This window comes from Equus asinus, chromosome 4 (genome assembly GCF_041296235.1).
Source record: "Equus asinus isolate D_3611 breed Donkey chromosome 4, EquAss-T2T_v2, whole genome shotgun sequence".
Classification (NCBI taxonomy): domain Eukaryota; kingdom Metazoa; phylum Chordata; class Mammalia; order Perissodactyla; family Equidae; genus Equus; species Equus asinus.
This window is the reverse complement of record NC_091793.1, coordinates 137,469,974-137,488,713: the sequence shown is the minus strand read 5'-3', so window position 1 is coordinate 137,488,713 and position 18,740 is coordinate 137,469,974. Positions and strand designations below refer to the sequence as shown.

At 36.1% G+C, this 18,740-nt stretch overlaps 1 protein-coding gene across 1 annotated transcript in view; it reads right to left on the bottom strand.

Moving 5' to 3' along the window:
- Positions 1-784: 784 nt before the first annotated feature.
- Positions 785-18,740, bottom strand: part of BMPR2 (bone morphogenetic protein receptor type 2) — a 203,076-nt gene continuing 185,120 nt past the window's right edge. The window contains exons 11-13 of the mRNA XM_044768427.2: positions 11,317-11,489; positions 7,827-9,103; positions 785-6,518 (exon numbers count right to left, since the gene is read on the bottom strand). Of these exons, the coding sequence (XP_044624362.1) occupies positions 6,268-6,518; positions 7,827-9,103; positions 11,317-11,489 (1,701 nt within the window). The 3' untranslated portion in view covers positions 785-6,267. The remainder of the gene's footprint in view (positions 6,519-7,826; positions 9,104-11,316; positions 11,490-18,740) is intronic.

Here is an 18,740-nt window from a genome sequence, read left to right as displayed (position 1 = left end):
CTCAAAACCATCCAAGCTATTACTAAAGCTATCAACATTAGTTCACTTTCAGAAGACAGTTTTATAATGTCAAATTACCTCTTGAGAAAATTTTATCCTTGAGGAACTACTCTACTAAGTTCTCTATTAAAAAAGAAAAAGAAAAAAGAAACGATTTGTCCCATTATGTATAACCATTTAACCAAAGGACAGAAATAGTTTGAAGACGGTGCTTCAACTCTAAGGCCTAAATATGCTGCAGCATGTAGCCAATTAGTTGAGTATTTCCCTCTACTCAGTAATTATAGAACTGGGCAAGTTTTTATGATTAATGAAGTCTGATATTGTCTATGTAAGTTAAATCAAATTATAAGATGAAACATTAATGAACTGTGTGTGCAAACACTTTAAATATTCAACTGGATCTAATTGCTTGTTTGCTACTAATTGAAGTTTTTCAATGTGCAAAGGGACGAAAGGGGCCCTGAGTTTTTAAGTAATATTATGTCTATAGAGTGAGTCTAAAACATGAAGATCTTTCTGGAATCTAAAAGTAAAAATAAAATGGAAAAAACCCACATGTTGCCTCTTAAAACACTTAAAAAACCCCCACCAAGTTGTAGCTTAAAATACAGTTGTTTGCTTAAAAATGGAATCATAAACTGGACACCCTAATGATGTGATTTATTTCTAAAGATTCCTTCTCTCTTAGCCAGATTTTAAAATCTGGGTTTCAAATTAAGTTTAAAAAATGAATGTCACAACATTTAACAGTAACACTACAAACATCACAGTAATAATGGAATTGGAATTTTCAAGATACGACAGATTTATTTTGGGCATAATTTTAATATACAGCATAAATTCTTCTGAAGTATTTACTTTCAAATGTATTATCCATGAGATAAAATCCTACATTATTTTTTATATGCACAAACACTAAACTTTAACCAGTCACTTAAAAGTTAAATGAAAGTTGTTGTAGTCCAGTCTATGTTGCAAAACAATGATAAGTATTTCAAAAGTGGTCTGCAAAAATATTCATAGATAATACCTGATTATTGTAGGGTTTGCTTTGGAAAGTTAATCTTGCATTTTAATATTTGATACAAAGAAATACGTAAAACGCTGTGGCTCAATCATAATGCTAAGCTTGCTGCAATATAGGTTAAAAAATTTTAATGGCAAAATAATATGCAATTCTGAATGCACGGCTTTTTAGTTATAACTAGTGAGAATATAAAATTGTAAAACTCCACGATTTAATAGAAAATGTTAGCTAATACAAAACTTAACTTCAGTGCTGATTTGCTGACAATCTGATGGTTGGATCCATTGTCAAGAGGTAACATCCTAATTCTCAATTCTATCCCATCGAACTGGTACTTAACCGGAGCAATAAATTTGAATATAACATAAAATTTAATTTTAGGTGTTCTTAAATACTACAAATAGTTATTAAAATCAGATTGAGGAAAAAATGCTAAAGGAACCAAGCAGTTTAGTCTGAAGAACTGAGACTTAGGTGTTAATTGAGAAGCCTGAAGCACACTGAAGAATAACAATGTTGAAGAGGATGACCAATGGCTCTCTTTTTTTACTAGTGGATAAGAGAAATGGGTATAAAGTGAAACAGGAGGGAAGCAGAATAAATATGAAGAAAACTTTCCTGACACAAAAGATTATAGTCAGTTAACCAAGGGATAGAGTAGGCCAGCCACAAACTAAGAGGCGATTGAAGGAAAGCAACGGGTTGGTGCACCAGAGCACCCTGGGATCTCCTCTTCTCTTATATGTCAGTTTAATCCGGGAACCTGTAGAAAAACGTCCTTTTGATAATATCATTTGTATAACTAGCTCAAATAGTGATTTGCCAGATTTACTCAAAGAGTATATTTAGAAGCAGATCATGTAACATAGTCTTGGCTAAAGTTTGCATAGTTCAGAATATAAAGTTAAAATGAAATTTTATCTGCTGAAAAGCAAACTGATGGTAAAAGGTACGAATATTTAGAAACATTCCATCCGAAAAAGATTCCTAGGGCATATGAGGGAGTGTTACACAATTTCTAGAATAACTGGTCTAGATAATCAACTAAGTGTGTACAAATTTTAACTTTAAGGAGTTAGATTGGAAGATAAAGTAATATATAAAGCAATCTGTGAATAGTTATGTAACAACCTGCATATAACTGGTAGTCAGTTCAACATAAACTTATAAAAGCTTGTATAGAAATATAATCTCAAGTTCTAGGAGCTAACTACCTCCAATGAAATATTCATTTCCATAAATATAAAAAAAAAGGTTACTGAAAAATGTTTTCTATTTTAAGTGACTTTGAGGAGAGAGGTTTACAGAGAATGGAAAGTTCACCAAACAGCTGCAGCCTAACAGGTATTCTATTTGGCTTTACAAGCCAAGTTTGAAAATATTTTAAATAAAAATACTTGCCAAATTTTGCGATAATTCCCACTGAAACACATACTTACTTGAGTGGTCCTACCTTTCTTTAACTATTTCACATTCAGAACCAACATACATTTTCCGGAACAAGTGGATACATGTAAGGAAGCTACACAAACTGCTTTATGAAAAGGACATTATTCTTGTGTCCTTCCTACATCCTCCTCATTTAGTTCTCTGGATTAGTAATTTTCTAAAGTCATTAAAAGCAGAAATTTTCAAGATGGAGTTAAAGGATTGATGAGACAAAGTCCATGTATTAATTCCTCCAAATCAAGTATGGAATCAATTTAGGAAAAAGTCTCTGTTCCCACAAACCACCTTCACTTTTCCTTTAAAATTTACTTTACCTTTAGTTTCACAATACAAGAATGTTAGGAGTGAAGAGAAGTGAAATGATTTTAAGATTCATGATGGCAGATGTGGGATTGAACTTTGTCTTGAATTAGTAATTATTTCTCAAGCAACACTAAGGATAGATATGTCTACATGTCTTCTTATGTTTGCTTAACTTCTAAAGTCATTAAGGTATCTGGTTTGGCTTATATACAAGCCACAGTTGTGCTGGAGTATAATGACTGAATTTCTTACAAAATGTCAGTGTATTACTCATCCTGTCATACAGTGTGCAGGCAGTGTGGTATGGATAAAAGAGATGTGGAGACAGGCAAACCTAGGTTAAAAGGCTTTGTCTACTCCAAGATGTGGACTTTGGGCAAATTACTTAGCTTCCCTTAGCTTTAGTTCCCTCATCTGCAGTTGCTGTGAGGATTAAGAAGACAGCGAGTGTGCATCCCAGCGTTCAGTAGGTAACAAATGGTCAGTTAGCATTATTTCACTCTTGTGCCTTCCCATAACTCTTTACACTGACTACCAGTCTTTTTTTTTTCCCAATTACGCATTTAAAAAAAGGGAACATTTTTAGGAATTATAATTAAATCATTTTTGTCTAAACACAATTCAAATCAAGTTCTTTCAATGACTAATTTCTAGTATAAAATAAGGATAGTTAAGGGAATTAATATTAGACTTTGACTACCTATTATGATGCTTTTAAGGTTGTAATACTACTTAGCAAAATGAATTTTAATATTTTTTCATTAAATGGCCTTTTATTCAAAAGAACTCAAATGCTTTTCTACACGCAAAATTTTATGCTAGCAGTTAAATATTAGCTTTAAAAAACATTATTATTAGATGAATAAAGTTAGCAAATAAGTATTTTACGTAATTTTGCTTGCTTGTATATTAGATTTGAAAAGTAAATCAGTATGATATACAATTTAATTTAAAATTTATTAAAATGATCTACACTTCCTATTTCTCCTACTTTTTAAAGAGTCTACTAAAAAAACTGGGGAAAAGAAATTATTTGTTTTAAATATGCTTACATGAAATGGGAAACTATAGAGTTCTTTTAATTTGGTATATTAATTTTTGAAAGCATTTTATCATTAAAGATCAAAAAAAAGGTTCAAAAGCTTACAATCAACTGGCCCAAACACAAAGTATAGTAGGAGGTAAGGTAACTCTTCTGTCAAGAAAATATGAGTTAGGCCTCAAATGGTCATTTATCCTCAATGCTTCCGACTGGAGAAGGAAGACAATTTATTTTGATTCAAAGATCTCCTACAAATATTTGAAAATAATATTGTGAAATGTAGTTCAAAGACTTTCAAAGGCAAGAGAACTAAGTGAAAATTTACCAGGAAAGATATAAATAATTTGTTACATAGATGAAAAAATAACTAAATGAAAAAAAATTTATGCCAGGAGACTGAAAAATATGTTAGGAGTCTGAATCAACAGAAGGACCAATAAAACATAAAAGGTGGAAATCCTGAGCACTAGTAAAGTAATGTTAATTCTAAGAATTCAAAACTGTATTCAGCATTCCAGCTATCCAGCTTACCATTTATTCAAATAGTAAGTGTTGTAACATCTAATTCATAAGACCATAGCAGACTACAACCAAGAGAAGGCTTCTACACAAGTAAGTCATAAGGATTTTGGACAGCAAACTAGAAAATCTGGGCTATTTTTAGCTAAATAGTGAAGATAGAAGAATATGAGTGAGAAAATCTTGTTCAGGAGATAAAGCCTAAATTGGGAATCTGTGTCTCCCTCGGGGCTTTTTATCTCCCAGAGAAATCTCAGAACTTAATTAGATAACGTCTATTAAGTACTCTGAGAATCTGAAAAAACTAAGTGAGATCATCACTGTTTGCAAATTGATAGAAAATAATTTGTGCTTATAAAAAAAAGTCCCTTATTTGACATAAAGTGCTTTATTTAAAAAAACTTGCAGAGGTTGTTTAAGAGACGATTATCAGTAATGAAAAAAGCAAAGGAAGCTTTAAAAAAAATATATCATTGAAGGATACATAACATGTTATCACTAGAAGGTATATTCTAATATAATGTAAATAATAAGCGTTACTCACATATCAACGATCATGTGAAAAACTGGCAAAAGAAGAAATTATGCAAATAGGATTAGTGAAGAAACACAGTTTTGAAAAGAGAGAGAGGTAAGTCTCAGTCTGCTCAAAAGCGATAGGTTTGGCAGCAATCCTTCCTTCCACAGGGATCTGGCATGCCAGACAAATGATTTTTCCACATAGTGTTTTAGGTCATGGGAAGATTAATCATTTTCAGATAAAGTCAACAGGCTTTGCTTGGGAAGAGAATAAAAGATACTACAGGGTGAAAACTATGAATTACTTTTGAAGTTATTTTAAACAGGAAATGTAATTTTATTTGAGTCAAAGATGGCCTATTCAGAGAATGAAGGCTATAACACTATATTGTCTTAACCATCTACCTACTTAAAGATTCCATATAAGTATAGCTCTATAAGTTTTCTGATAAAAATGTGCTTCTTAAATAAATGAATACGGAACATGAACATACATATAAAAATAAAATAAAATGGAAAAAGGCTAATATTTGACTTCTTCTACTTTGTTCTATGCTCTCTTATGAACTTCCAAAACCAGAAGCAAATATGTTTATTAAAATGCCTGGAAGCAGACATTTAGGATTTGGAAGGTTAAAAGAAATGGCATTTCAAATAAGGTTTTGGTAGTTCCTTCTTTACAGCCCTTTGAGACAATGCTTCTGCATTCTCCATAAGGAGAAAGAAAGTAAGAAACCAGGTAGCTGCTTTCTCCTGTGCAAAAATTCACTGTCACAGAACTGACCTGCCAAAAGTATGGGAAATGTGGGAGAAAAATGTTCATATTATGGAAGAATGTGTGCTCTGTTAGGAAGAGAGCTTACAAGAAAGCTTATTTGTGGCCTATAGACTATTGCACATTCAAACAAAATACAAGAGAAAAGAATGTCCAAAAGATAATATGTTCAGGAACATATCAACACACAAACTAGCTTGTGCCCAGAAATAAAACATGGATACCAGACACCACTGCAGTCAAACCTGTCTTAATTTGCTTCTGTTTTAATGACCTTTAGAAACTGGTCCAAACTGATTATCAGCAATACATGGTTTTTGCTTTTTTTCTTAAAAAAATATTTTGAGACCACTTTTGATACACACACATATAATTCTGTGGTCATAACAGACAAAAACATAACTTTAGCAAGACTAAACAAAAGTGCAAAACTTAAAAAAACAAAATTAAAAAATATGGAAGCATAAGCTAAATTCTTCTGCATAGCTGAAATCTATTTAAAGCAAGTCCTTGCTGCAGGGGTAGGAGGCAGTACTGACAGGAGGATAAAGCAGTTGTTTTTTTTTAAAATGTCTTCTGCATGTTTAAATGATGCAAAAAATAATTTCACTCCATAGGCTTGAAAATATCTCACAGACAGTTCATTCCTACATCTTTAGACACCATGGTTGTGGCAGTGCCTCCTTCCGCAAGGTAAACAGCTGTGCTGGATTTGGAGTGAACTGCCCTCTCACTGCCATTGTTGTTGACCTCACAGTCCAGCGGTTCAGTGGAGATGACCCAGGTGGAGGGGCGCCACCGCTTAAGAGAATAGGGAGTTTTCACACGTTTCTTGATCTTTTCACCAGATCCTGATTTGCCATCTTGTGTTGACTCACCTACTGAAAATAAAAGTACAGTAAAATGAACTATATATAGACAAACTACTAAAAAGTTAGAGTTGTAACTTCAGAACAGATCAAACTAATATCTGCAGGAGGTACTAACGGACATTTCTTAAAATTCATGATGCCAGGCAATATTTCTCTAGGTAAAACTTAGTGAACCTATTTTTGAGACTCTTTAAGCCCAATGTTTTTATAACTAGTTGAATTATTCTATAGGGCAAGGAAGAGAATCCAGAAAAAACAAAAAAGCAAAACCAGGAGAAAATTCAAAGTTCTCAGCGGTCTTCTCAAATCCTTTGGTTATTGGTAGTGATCCTAACTTGGCAACATGCATTTAATCATTCTACTTAAAGCTCCAAGTGGATCAAACTTTAAAAGCATTCAGCATATAATATTTTCCAGAATGACAGAAACACTAGAGGCACAAATTTTCTGGTCATTTCCCTTCCCATATCTGACAAGACATCTTACTGATATGGAGCCCTGCCAAAGGGTTTGTCAACCACTCTACAATACAAGCCACTCAAGCAAGGGGCTAGATTCTACTGATTGATTGACTGATTGACTTTTGGTGAGGATGACTGGCCCTGAGCTAACACCTGTTGCCAATCTTCCTCTTTTTGCTTGAGGAGGAGAAGTCATTTTGCATAATAATGACTGCTAAAGATTTTGGTGAGCTATCCTGTCTTGTGTTATAACCCCTTTAGGGCCAGAAACCAAGTGCCAAGTTATTTGTTTAAGTTAGAGGGGTCCCATAGCACAGGAATGTGGGAGACTCAATGTGTAACTCTTGAAAAAGATGACACTAAAAAACCAGGAAAAACTTTATAGTTTCATTATAGTGACTTCTCTAAAATTTTCTCTGGATTTTTAAGCTTTATTAAAATTAGTCTGATAAAATCTAAATGTGTATATAATAGATATTAATATGCTCAAAAAACTATTTCAAAAGTTATACTAGCATCATTTTACTTGGAGCTTTTAAACTGGTGAGTATTTACTTAATCTCAACCATTCACAGCAAGGATGTGAGTTGCATTATAAACCAACAGGTACATAAAGCACATATTAAATTGGTAATTATTCTGACTATTGTGACACTGACTTTTTAATTATCAACAACAAAAACAAAAAAATTTCTTTTTTTCTTTACAATAGTCTAATTACTTTTCAGGTCCAACCAAATAGTTCACTTTATTTCCAAAAGTGGTAAAAGTAAATAATTGCTAGTTGAAACAAAATCTGATTTTACAAATGGTCCCAAAAGACAAGCAGGAGCGATTACATGATCCCTCCACTTACACTGCAAACTGCTGCCATCAAGGACATTTGTGGCTGAAAGATCCAGAGAATTAGGCCTCTGTGCTCTTCTGGGTTTTGATGGTCCAGGATCTGATACTGTGCTTGGAACACACTGTGTAAGAGCATCTTGGTCTGAACATGGATTACTGTTGTTGTTATTCGAATTAGTTCGGCCACCTTCCAGTGGCCGTTCCCTCCTGTCCACAAGACGATCCAAAACACCTTCATCGTGGCCAGCCTGTTGCTCTCGTCTCAGTAAAGGTTCATGCTCATCAGGACTGGAATTAATATTCAGTCGAGTGTCCTCACCAATGAATTGATTCTGCAGCAGTTCTTGGGCCCTATGTGCCACTGTGTTGGCTGTCTGGCCAGGTACTGCCCCGTTGGCATACTGGGTAGTGGCAGCATGGGAATTAACGCTGTGATTTCTACCTGCCACACCATTCATGGTGACTGTCACCACATGAGGTTCTGCAGCATTGATTGTATTCATCTTGGCAACTCCAGTTTCTACTTGTTTCAAGTTTGATTTGTGCTTGCTGCCAAATTTCAGCCGGGGCTCCTTTGTTGAATTTTTGGTGTTTAAAGGCAAACTAGTAGGTCTCTTAGGAAGGTTCTGTTGCTTAGGGAGAGGATATATCTGAGCAGGTGGGACATCAGGAATTAAACATGCTTGGCCATTTGTAGCCTGTGTGAAGTCTTGCTGTCCAGTCACTTCTACTGCAAGCTTTATGAGTGGGTAAAGCAAGCTAGAACTGGTACTGCTCAGTGGGTCTGGCCCACTGAACTGTTTAAGAGAATGCTCCATGAGATTCTCATCAGAACTTTCCTTGAGGTTCTTATCAACTTCTTTTGGGTCTAGCTTGTTGGTCTCCAAGTCTTCTTCTGTCAGTTGTAAGCAGACAGGGGTTGGCCCAATTGGCTGTGAAACATTTGTGGCATGCAGATTTGTTTCATCTGGGTATGGCACCTCAGATATAGTGGTCATGCCAGTGCTTGGAGTGAGGCCAGTGGTGTTTGTGGCTGTTGTATTGGTGGACAGGCTGGTGACACTTGTTTCGGGGCTGGGGATTCGAGCTTGTGCTTGCTGCCGTTCATAGTTAATTGAGTTTCGGTTTTTTTCGCCTATTGTCAAAGGTGTGCTGGACATCGAATGCTCAGAGGAAATATTCTTCACAATGCTGTCAGTGTGATGGATAGAGTCTTCAATGTATGAGGAAGAAGAATAATCTGGATAAGGGCCAATCTTTGGCACACGCCTATTGTGTGAGAGGTTGCTTAAAGAAAGAAAAAAAGTGCCACATTGAGAATGTACATTTATGACAAACTGATTCTCCAAATTTAACACCTCTGATTTTAAAGAATGAACTATCTTTTATTTTATTCCTAACCCACATTATTTTAGAGGTTATTTAAAAATTATAATCAAATAATCAAGTGTCAATCAACAACTTGCTAAATGATGGTTTTATATAATTTAAGCCTACTGAAAAACCTATGTGGATATAGATATGATTTCTATAGATGTTCATTATTTTGATCTACATGAGTTAATTTAAAAATCTCTCCTACAGTTTTGTAACATTACCAAATACATCTTTATGAATTGTATACTTGTACAACCAGACATGAGTTTCGTGAGAGGAGGAACCATGGTATATGTTTCTCTCATAATTCTAGACACATAGTGGCTACTTAAATATGTCACCAATTAAGTTGCAATGGCCAAATGGTAAAAAGAACATGAGCTTTTAGCTTGTCCCAAAATGCTTCCATTAAAAGGCGTGGTCTAGCAATGGAACATATCTTCCTGGGATAGACTGAGCCATATCAATGAAAGTTCTAGAGCCTAGAGTATAAGGCAGAATGTGACACTCAAGATAAAGGATCAAAGATGCAGAACTGCTCTCCAGTCATCAAGGGTTCTTCACAGTCACTGTCACAGCTAGAGAATGACAGCTCCTGAGCATCACACTGTAATATATTCATGTTATTTAAAATAAAATCCAGAGGTAGCTTTAACTAAATCAATCACGGTATAAACATTGGGAACATTAGTAGATACAAGTGGTATAGGAGAAAAGCAGCAGCTAAAGGAGAAGTGCTTTGAAGAAAGACTGATGAAGTTATGAGGGGAATGACAGGAAAGGGAAAAATAAAAAGGCTGTTGCACTGTACAAGAAAAGGAAGTTAAGGAGGTATGGAGGGTAAGACTCAATACAATGAAAACTAGAGTGGAATGACTATGGGATGAACTATGATTTAGGGGAACCTATTTAAAAGGGACTGGACATGAGATGAAGCATGTAAGAGGTAGAGCTGAATGACACAGGAGGCAAAAAATGGCAAAGCAAGGGGCATCAAGGGTTCTTCTTACCATTCAAGAACAGTTCAAAAGCACTTAATGTAAAAGTAGCTAACTCTTGAGAGAGGGACAAATAGCATAATAGAGCACATAGAAAATACGAAATAAGGGGAGACAGAAGCAGAAGACTATCCTCAGGTATGTATAAAGCGAGAAAATTTATATTTAGAATTGCTAGTCTCTAACTTCCTTGACTTTTTCATGTATAAGGGATAAGGGTTTATAAAGCTGAAGCTAATTCAACCTAAACATAAGTAGTGTAAACCCAATCTTGGGCCTATAGTTCATAATACAAATTGCTCTAAGAGACTAGAACAATAAAAAATAGCAAAGAAAATGAGTCAAGAATCAAATGTGTTTTTATCTCAATTTTCTCTTGTAACTCTTTCCTGGATGCTTCTCTGAAAATTTTTAACATGTATTAGATAAAATGACAAATTTGTGGGAAGACTTTTCCCCTCAAATACTGAACACAGAAACACAGATGACAGTCTGAAAGTTCCAAGTTTTAGGAACATATTTTAAAAGCTCTTTTATTTAGAACCAGAAATCACAATTCTAACAAAGAAATGTTTCATAAAGCAATGTTCATGATGGGATGGAAAGACCTTATGAATTGCTTTCATGTAAAAGTAGTAGTAGTATGGTCTACAAGGAAGAGCACTGAGTAGGAAGCCTGGAAACTTTAGTGTCCAGCGAAACAGTGGTTAGATACATAGGCAAGTTCAGAGTTCCATTTCCTATAAAAACAAACAAACAAAAAAAAGCAGAGGGAGGAGGAATAATAACAACAGGAAGATAAATGAGACAATATATGTAGGAATGCTTATAAACTTTTGGAACTATGAGAATGCTTTTTAGTTTACCTTTATTAATGTAGGGAAGCTAGAACATTAAAAGAGAAAGACTAAATCTTTTACTGTATCTTTAGATATAAAAAAACACAGATTCCATCTTGTACTTATAAGAAACAAAAATATTCAGTAAAAGAACGGGAATATTGAAGGAAAAATTACATTAGATTGTATGAATTAATCATTGCACTATTAGACTGGTTTAGTAGTATTTATTTCCTATTCTTTGTTTGGTCTCAATATTCAACACTGATAGATGCCAAACCCTTACCGCTCATTCTGCATAGCAGTAGACATTGGATTGACTGTTGGGCTCACAGATTTGTTTCTTTCCCATATCATCATTAGTTCAGCCATCCTCTCCTCAGCACACTGCGCAGTAAGCCGAGCCTCTGCATCCTGGTCCCAACAGTCCTCGATTGTCTCCTTGAGTGACCTCACTGCCTGTAATAAAGTACATGTCAAACAACAAATCTTTCAAAAAAAGAATTGAGGTTTTTAGTGCTATGAGGTAAAAAAAAAATCAGGTTTTTAAACCAATATGTTACATAGCTATAATAAAATATTTTAGACTTCAGAGATTTGTAAAGGGTCATATTTCTCAAAAGGTGAGGAGCAAGTAAGCAAGCAAGCTTTAACTTAACTCCTTGAAGAATTATCCATACGAGTGAACAATTGTAATAAGTCACACATGTTTCTTCAAAGCCACAGGTTTATGTTGTTGATTCACAGCATTGTTATTTCAATCGATAGCCACTAATTCCACTTCAAAAATAAGTTTTGAATTTTCATCAAGGAGTGACATCAGCATCATGGCAGAGTGAGCTCTCCTCAAACTCTCCCCACAAAGACACAACAAAAAGGACATTCATATTCCAACAGAGGACACCCATACAAAACAAAAGACGTATAAGAGACCCATGCAGCCACACGTCGGAAGGTGGAGGAGCTGGAGCCCTCCCACCCTGCAAGGAAGTGGATCAAGGTAATAGAACTCTTCTCTTCCATACAGAAGGACAGCAATCCAGGGATAACATGCGGTCACAGGGAGGGAACAGTGGCCTTCTGAGGGAACACTATAGATCCATGAAGTCCCTCACAGCCCAGGGAAAAGCCCCTTGTGGAGGGGACTAGCTATTGTGGGGGTGTCTACATTAAGCCAACACCCCAGGAAAGCAGATAACAAGGGAAGAGCAAGAGGCCCCTGAGATCATACAGGAGAGGAAAATGCCCCTCCTCTCCACCTGCCGCCCTGGTGCCACAGCCCAGCAACTTGGAGCTGTCCCCTTGGTTTGCAGCAGGCTCTGAATATGAAGTTCTTAATGCCAGCCTAGTGGCAAAAGGTGGAAGAGGCAATCAAATACCACCACAACGTGGAAGCATAAATCTAAGCCATCTAGCAGTATGAAAAATTATATTAAATCTCCAGACCAGAAGGAAAATGACAAGTACCCAGAAATCAATCCTGAAGAAAGAGAAGTCTATAACCAAAATGACAAAGAATTCAAAATATCTATCATTAAAAAACTCGAGTTAAAACAGAATACAGATAAACAATTCAACAAGTTCAGGAGCTACTTCACAAAAGAGATTGAAACTATAAAGAAGAACCAAGTAGAAATATTGGAGATGAAAAACACAATGGATGAGATAAAGCAGAATACTGACTGCCAGAACAGTAGAGCAGATATTATCAAGGAACAAATAAGCGTGATCAAGGCTAGAAATTTAGAAATGCTTCAGATGGAGCAGAAGAAAGAACCAAGACTAAAAAGAAATGAAGAAAGTCTCTGAGAACTATCTGGCTTAATTAGGAAAGGCAATATAGGATTATAGGTATTCCAGAGGGAAAAAAGGAGGAGAATGAAGCAGAAAGCTTGTTCAAAGGAATAATAGCAGAGAACTTTCCCAATCCTGGGAAAGGAGATGGAAACGTACATGAAGGAGACCACCAGATCCCCTAGCTTTGTCCATGCACAAAGACCTACTGCAAGACATAGAGTAGTGAAGCTGGCAAAAGTCAATGACAAAGAAAAAATACTAAGGGTAGCAAGGCAGAAGAAAATAACTGACAAAGGAACCCCTATTAGGTTTTCAGTGGATTTCTCAGCAGAAACCTCACAAGCTAGGAGACAGTGAAATGATATATTCAAATCTTTGAAAGATAAAAACTTTCAGCCAAGAATGCTCTATCCAGCAAAAATATCCTTCAGATATGATGGAGAAATGAAAACTTTCCCAGATAAACAAAAGCTAAGGGAGTTCATCACTACAAGACCCCCCCCACAAGAAATCCTCAAGAAGGCCCTCATACCTGAAAAATAGAAGAAAGGGGTTAAAAAGCCCCCTGAATAAGGAGATAAATAGGAAGACAAAATCAGAAGATTGGAGCTAACCAGGTAAACAGGTTACCAAATACTCATGGAAAACATTAGAGACAAAAAGGAAGGAAAACACTAAAAACTAAGATAATCTTGTCATTTTAACCACAAACTCATGACATAAGATGGAATAAGATGTGACAAAGACAACTCAGGAGGGGAAGCAGAAAGGGACTGAATCAGCTTAGTCTAAGGAAATAAGACATCATCAGAAAATGGACTATCTCATCTATGAGATTTTGCATATAAACCTCAGGGTAACCACTAAACAAAAAAGTAGATCAGAGTCACAAATCATGAATAAGGAGAAAACGAAGAAATCAAGCATAAAAAACTACCTAGCCAAATTGGTAGTCCGAAATACATGGGACAAGAAACAAAGGAGGGGCTGGCCCCATGGCTGAGTGGTTAAGTTCGCGCGCTCTGCTGTGGCGGCCCAGGGTTTCACCAGTTCAGATCCTGGGTGCGGACATGGCACCGCTTGTCAGGCCACGTTGAGGCGGTGTCCCACATGCCACAACTAGCAGGACCCACAACTAAGATATACAACTATGTACAAGAGGGGATTTGGGGAGATAAAGCAGAAAAAAAAAAAAGAAGATTGGCAACAGTTGTTAGCTCAGGTGCCAATCTTTAAAAAAAAAAAAGAAAGAAACAAAGGAAATGCAGAAAAGCCAGAAAACAAATGATAAAATGGCAGCATTAAGCCCTCATATGTCAATAATCACTCTAAATATAAATGGATTGAACTCTCCAATAAAAAGACACAGAGTGGCAAGATGGATTAATGAACAAGATCCAACAATATGTTGCCTCCAGGAAACACACCTCACCTTCAATGGTAAACACAGCCTCAGAGTGAAAGGATGGAAGACTATACTCCAAGTGAATGGCGTAAAAAAGAAAGCAGGTGTTGCAATACTTCTATCAGACAAAGTAGACTTCAAGGTGAGACAGGTAAAGAAAGACAAAGAGGGGCAGTATATAATGATCAAAGGGACACTCCACCAAGAAGGCATAACACATAAATATCTATGCACCCAACACAGGAGCACCAAAGTACATAAAGCAACTATTAACGAACATAAAAGGGGATATTAACAACATAATAATAATAGGTGACCTGAACATTCCACTCACATCAAGGGGATCACCCAGATAAAAAGTCAACAAGGACGGGGCTGGCCCCGTGGCCGAGTGGTTAAGTTCGCGCGCTCTGCTGCAGGCGGCCCAGTGTTTCGTTGGTTCGAATCCTGGGTGTGGACATGGCACTGCTCACCAAAGCACGCTGAGGCAGCGTCCCACATGCCACAACTAGAAGGACCCACAACGAAGAATATATACAACTATGTACCAGGGGGCTTTGGGGAGAAAAAGGAAAAAAATAAAATCTTAAAAGAAAAAAAAAAGGCAACAAGGAAACAGTGGAACTAAATGAAAAGCTAGACCAGATGCACTTAGCAGATACATATAGAACACTCCATCCAAAAACAGCAGAATACACATTCTTCTCAAGTGCACATGGAACATTCTCAAGAATAGACTATGTGTTGGGAAAGAAGGCAAGCCTCAATAAATTTAAGAAGACTGAAATAATAACAAGCATCTTTTCCAAGCACAATGCTATGAAACTAGAAATTACAAGAAAAAAGCTGAGAAAGGGATAAAGATGTGGAGACTAAGCAACATGCTACTGAACAACCAATGGATTAGTGAAGAAATGAAAGGAGAGATCAAAAAGTATCTGGAGACAAGTGAAAATGAAAACACACCATACCAACTCATATAGGATGCAGCAAAAGTGGTCCTAAGAGGGAAATTCATCACAATACAGGCCCAGTGTAACAAAGAACAAAAATCTCAAATAGGCAATCACAAACTACACCTAACTGAATTAGAAAAAGAAGAACAAATAAAGCCTAAAGTCAGCAGAAGAAGGGGAATAATAAAAATCAGAGCAGAAATAAATGCAACGGAAACAGAAAAGACAGAAAGGATTAATGAAACAAAGAGCTGATTCTTTGAGAAGATAAACAAAATTGACAAACTCCTAGCCAGACTTACAAAGAAAAAGAGACAGAAAGCTCAGATAAATAAAATCATAAATGAAAGAGGAGAAATTACAATGGATACCACAGAAATACAAATGATTATAAGAGAATACTATGAAAAGATATATGCCAACAAATTGGACAATCTAGAAGAAATGGATAAATTCTTAGACTCTTACAACCTCCCAAAGCTGAATCAAGAAGAAATAGAGAATCTGAATAGACCAATCACAAGACATTGAAACAGTAATCAAAAGCATCCCAGAAAACAAAAGCCTAGGACCAAATGGCTTCCCTGGTGAATTCTACCAAACTTCAAAGAGGACTTAATATCTATCCTTCTCAAACTCCTCCAAAAAATTAGAGAAGATGGGACATCTCTAACACATTCTACAAGGTCAATATCACCCTGATACCAAAGCCTGACAAGGACAACACAAAAAAGGGCTAATATTATCGATGAACATAGATGAAAAATACTCAACAAAATACTGGCAACCCGAATACAGCAATACATCAAAAAGATCATACACCATGATCAAGCTGCATTTCTACCAGGGACACAGGGATGGTTCAACATCCACAAATCAATAATGTGATACATCACATTAACAAAATAAGGAATAAAAACCACATGATCTGATCATCTCAATAGACACAGAGAAAGCATTTGACAAGATCCAACATCCATTTATGATAAAAACTCTTTTAACAAAATGGTGACAGAAGGAAAGCACCTCGACACAATAAAGGTCATATATGATAAACCCACAGTCAACATCATACTCAATGGGGAAAAACTGAAAGCTATCCCTTTGAGAACAGGAACAAGACAAGTTTGCCCACTCTCACCACTCTTATCCAACATTGTACTGGAGGTTTTGGCCAGAGCAATAGGCAAGAAAAAGGAACAAAAAGGAATCCAAATAGGAAATGAAGAAGTGAAACTCTCGCTGTTTGAAGATGACATGATCTTATATAGAGAGAACCCTAAAGAATTCATTGGAAATCTATTAGAAATAATCAACAACTACAGTAAAGTTGCAGGGTACAAAATCATCTTACAAAAATCAGCTGTATTCCTATACTCCAATAACAAACTAATAGAAAGAGAACTCAAGAATACAATTCCATTTATAGCTGCAACAAAAAGAATAAAATATCTAGGAATAAGTTTAACGAAGTAGGTGAAAGACCTATACAATGAAAACTATAAGACATTGAAAGAAATCGATGATGACATGAGGAAATGGAAAGATATTCCATGTACATGGATCAGAAGAATAAACATAGTTAAAATGTCCATACTACTCAAAGCAATCTATAGATTCAATGCAATCCCAATCAGAATACCAATGACTTTCTTCACGGAAATAGAACAAAGAATCCTAAAATTCATATGGGGCAACAAAAGAGCCTGAATAGCTAAAGCAATTTTGAGAAAAAAGAACAAAGCTGGAGGCATCACAATCCCTGACTTTAAAATGTACTACAAAGCTATAGTAATCAAAACAGCACAGTACCAGTACAGAAACAGGCACACAGATCAATGGAACAGAATTGAAAGCCCCAAAATAAAACCAAACATCTACAGACAACTAATCTTCGACAAAGGGGCTAAGAACATACAATGGAGAAAAGACAGTCTCTTCAATAAATGGCGCTGGGAAAACTGAGCGCCCACATGCAAAGAATGAAAGTAGGCCATTATCTTACACCACGCACAAAAATTAACTCAAAATGGATCAAAGACTTGAAGGTAAGACTTGAAATCATAAAACTTCTGGAAGAAAATACAGGTACTACATTCTTTGACATTGATCTGAAAAGGATCTTACTGAATATCCTGTCTTCCCCAACAAGGGAAATAAAAGAAAAAATAAACAAGTGGGATTTCATCAGACTAAGCTTCTGCAAGGCAAAGGAAACAAGGATCCAAACAAGACAACCCACCAACTGGGAGAAAATCTTTGCAAATCATATATTCGACAAAGGGTTAATCTCCATAATATATAAAGAACTCACACAACAAAAAAAACAAACAACCTGATCAAAAAATGGGCAGAGGATATGAAAAGACATTTCTCCAAAGAAGATATACAGATGGCCAATAGGCACATCAAAAGGTGCTCAACATCACTAGTCATCAGAGAAATGCAAATTAAAACACATGAATTTAACCACTATGCCACTGGGCTGGCCCCATGGCAAGCCTATTTTAAGCTAAAATTCTTATAAGGAATCTTGGCAACATTTTTAACATTTCCTAATAATTTGTGTTCTGTAACAAACAAATCTGAACCTTGGACCTGCAGAAAATTTGATAATACTCTTTCCGGCCATAAGCTCACTGCATATGTGCACCATGGCCCAACCCTGACACCATCTTCCTTGCTCCCTTGGCTCTTCCGAGCTGCCTGCCTCAGTGCAGCATTGCTGGTTCCCCAGTTCTGGCCAGAGCACAGATCAGAGTTTATCTTTCAAGGCTGAACTTTACACTGAATTTTGAAATCTATTTTAATATACGTTCCAGGCTCTGACTGGTAAAAATCAAAATTCAAATAATAGATAGGCATCAGTCAATTAATAAATTCATTAAATAATAATGATCTACCTATTTCTAAAAATTTGGAAGATCCTGAAGAACAGATACTAAGCGTCTGGAATTTGACGGCAAGTGTGTACCTCCCTGAGGTGGAAGTTGGTGTTTATGTTAGAAGTATCGTTGAGTTTGTTACTTATGCTAGTCATGTTCTATAAAGTTGCTGTGAACTCTGAATTAGGGAACACTGAACCACTGCTCCTAGAGGAAATATAGGGTTAGTTTCCTGTGAGCCTCTGGCCACAACATTTTTGTCAACTGATCAACACATAATTTTGTTTTACTTGTGTTTCTGTTTAAAGACAACTTTTAAAATATACATTACCAATAACACTGCACTCATGGCCAATACCACTAGACCTCATGCCCCGATGAAGCTAATCCAGCACCTATTTTTCTTCTAAGGCACATCGCAGCCTTCATGTGCTTAGGAACACAACACAGTGCTTCACCACTACATGTGGGGGCCATTTTAAACTGTGAAATCACCAAAAAAAAGCACAAAATGTGAAAAATGAGGTACTAAGTAAATTGCAAAAAGGACACTTGTTTACAGTATAAGAGATGAAACAAGAAGGCAGAGCATCTAAACCTCAGTTAGAAACACGTACATCTGGTGACTCAAGTTTTTCACCGCTCTGCGTATATCCACGAGTGACCA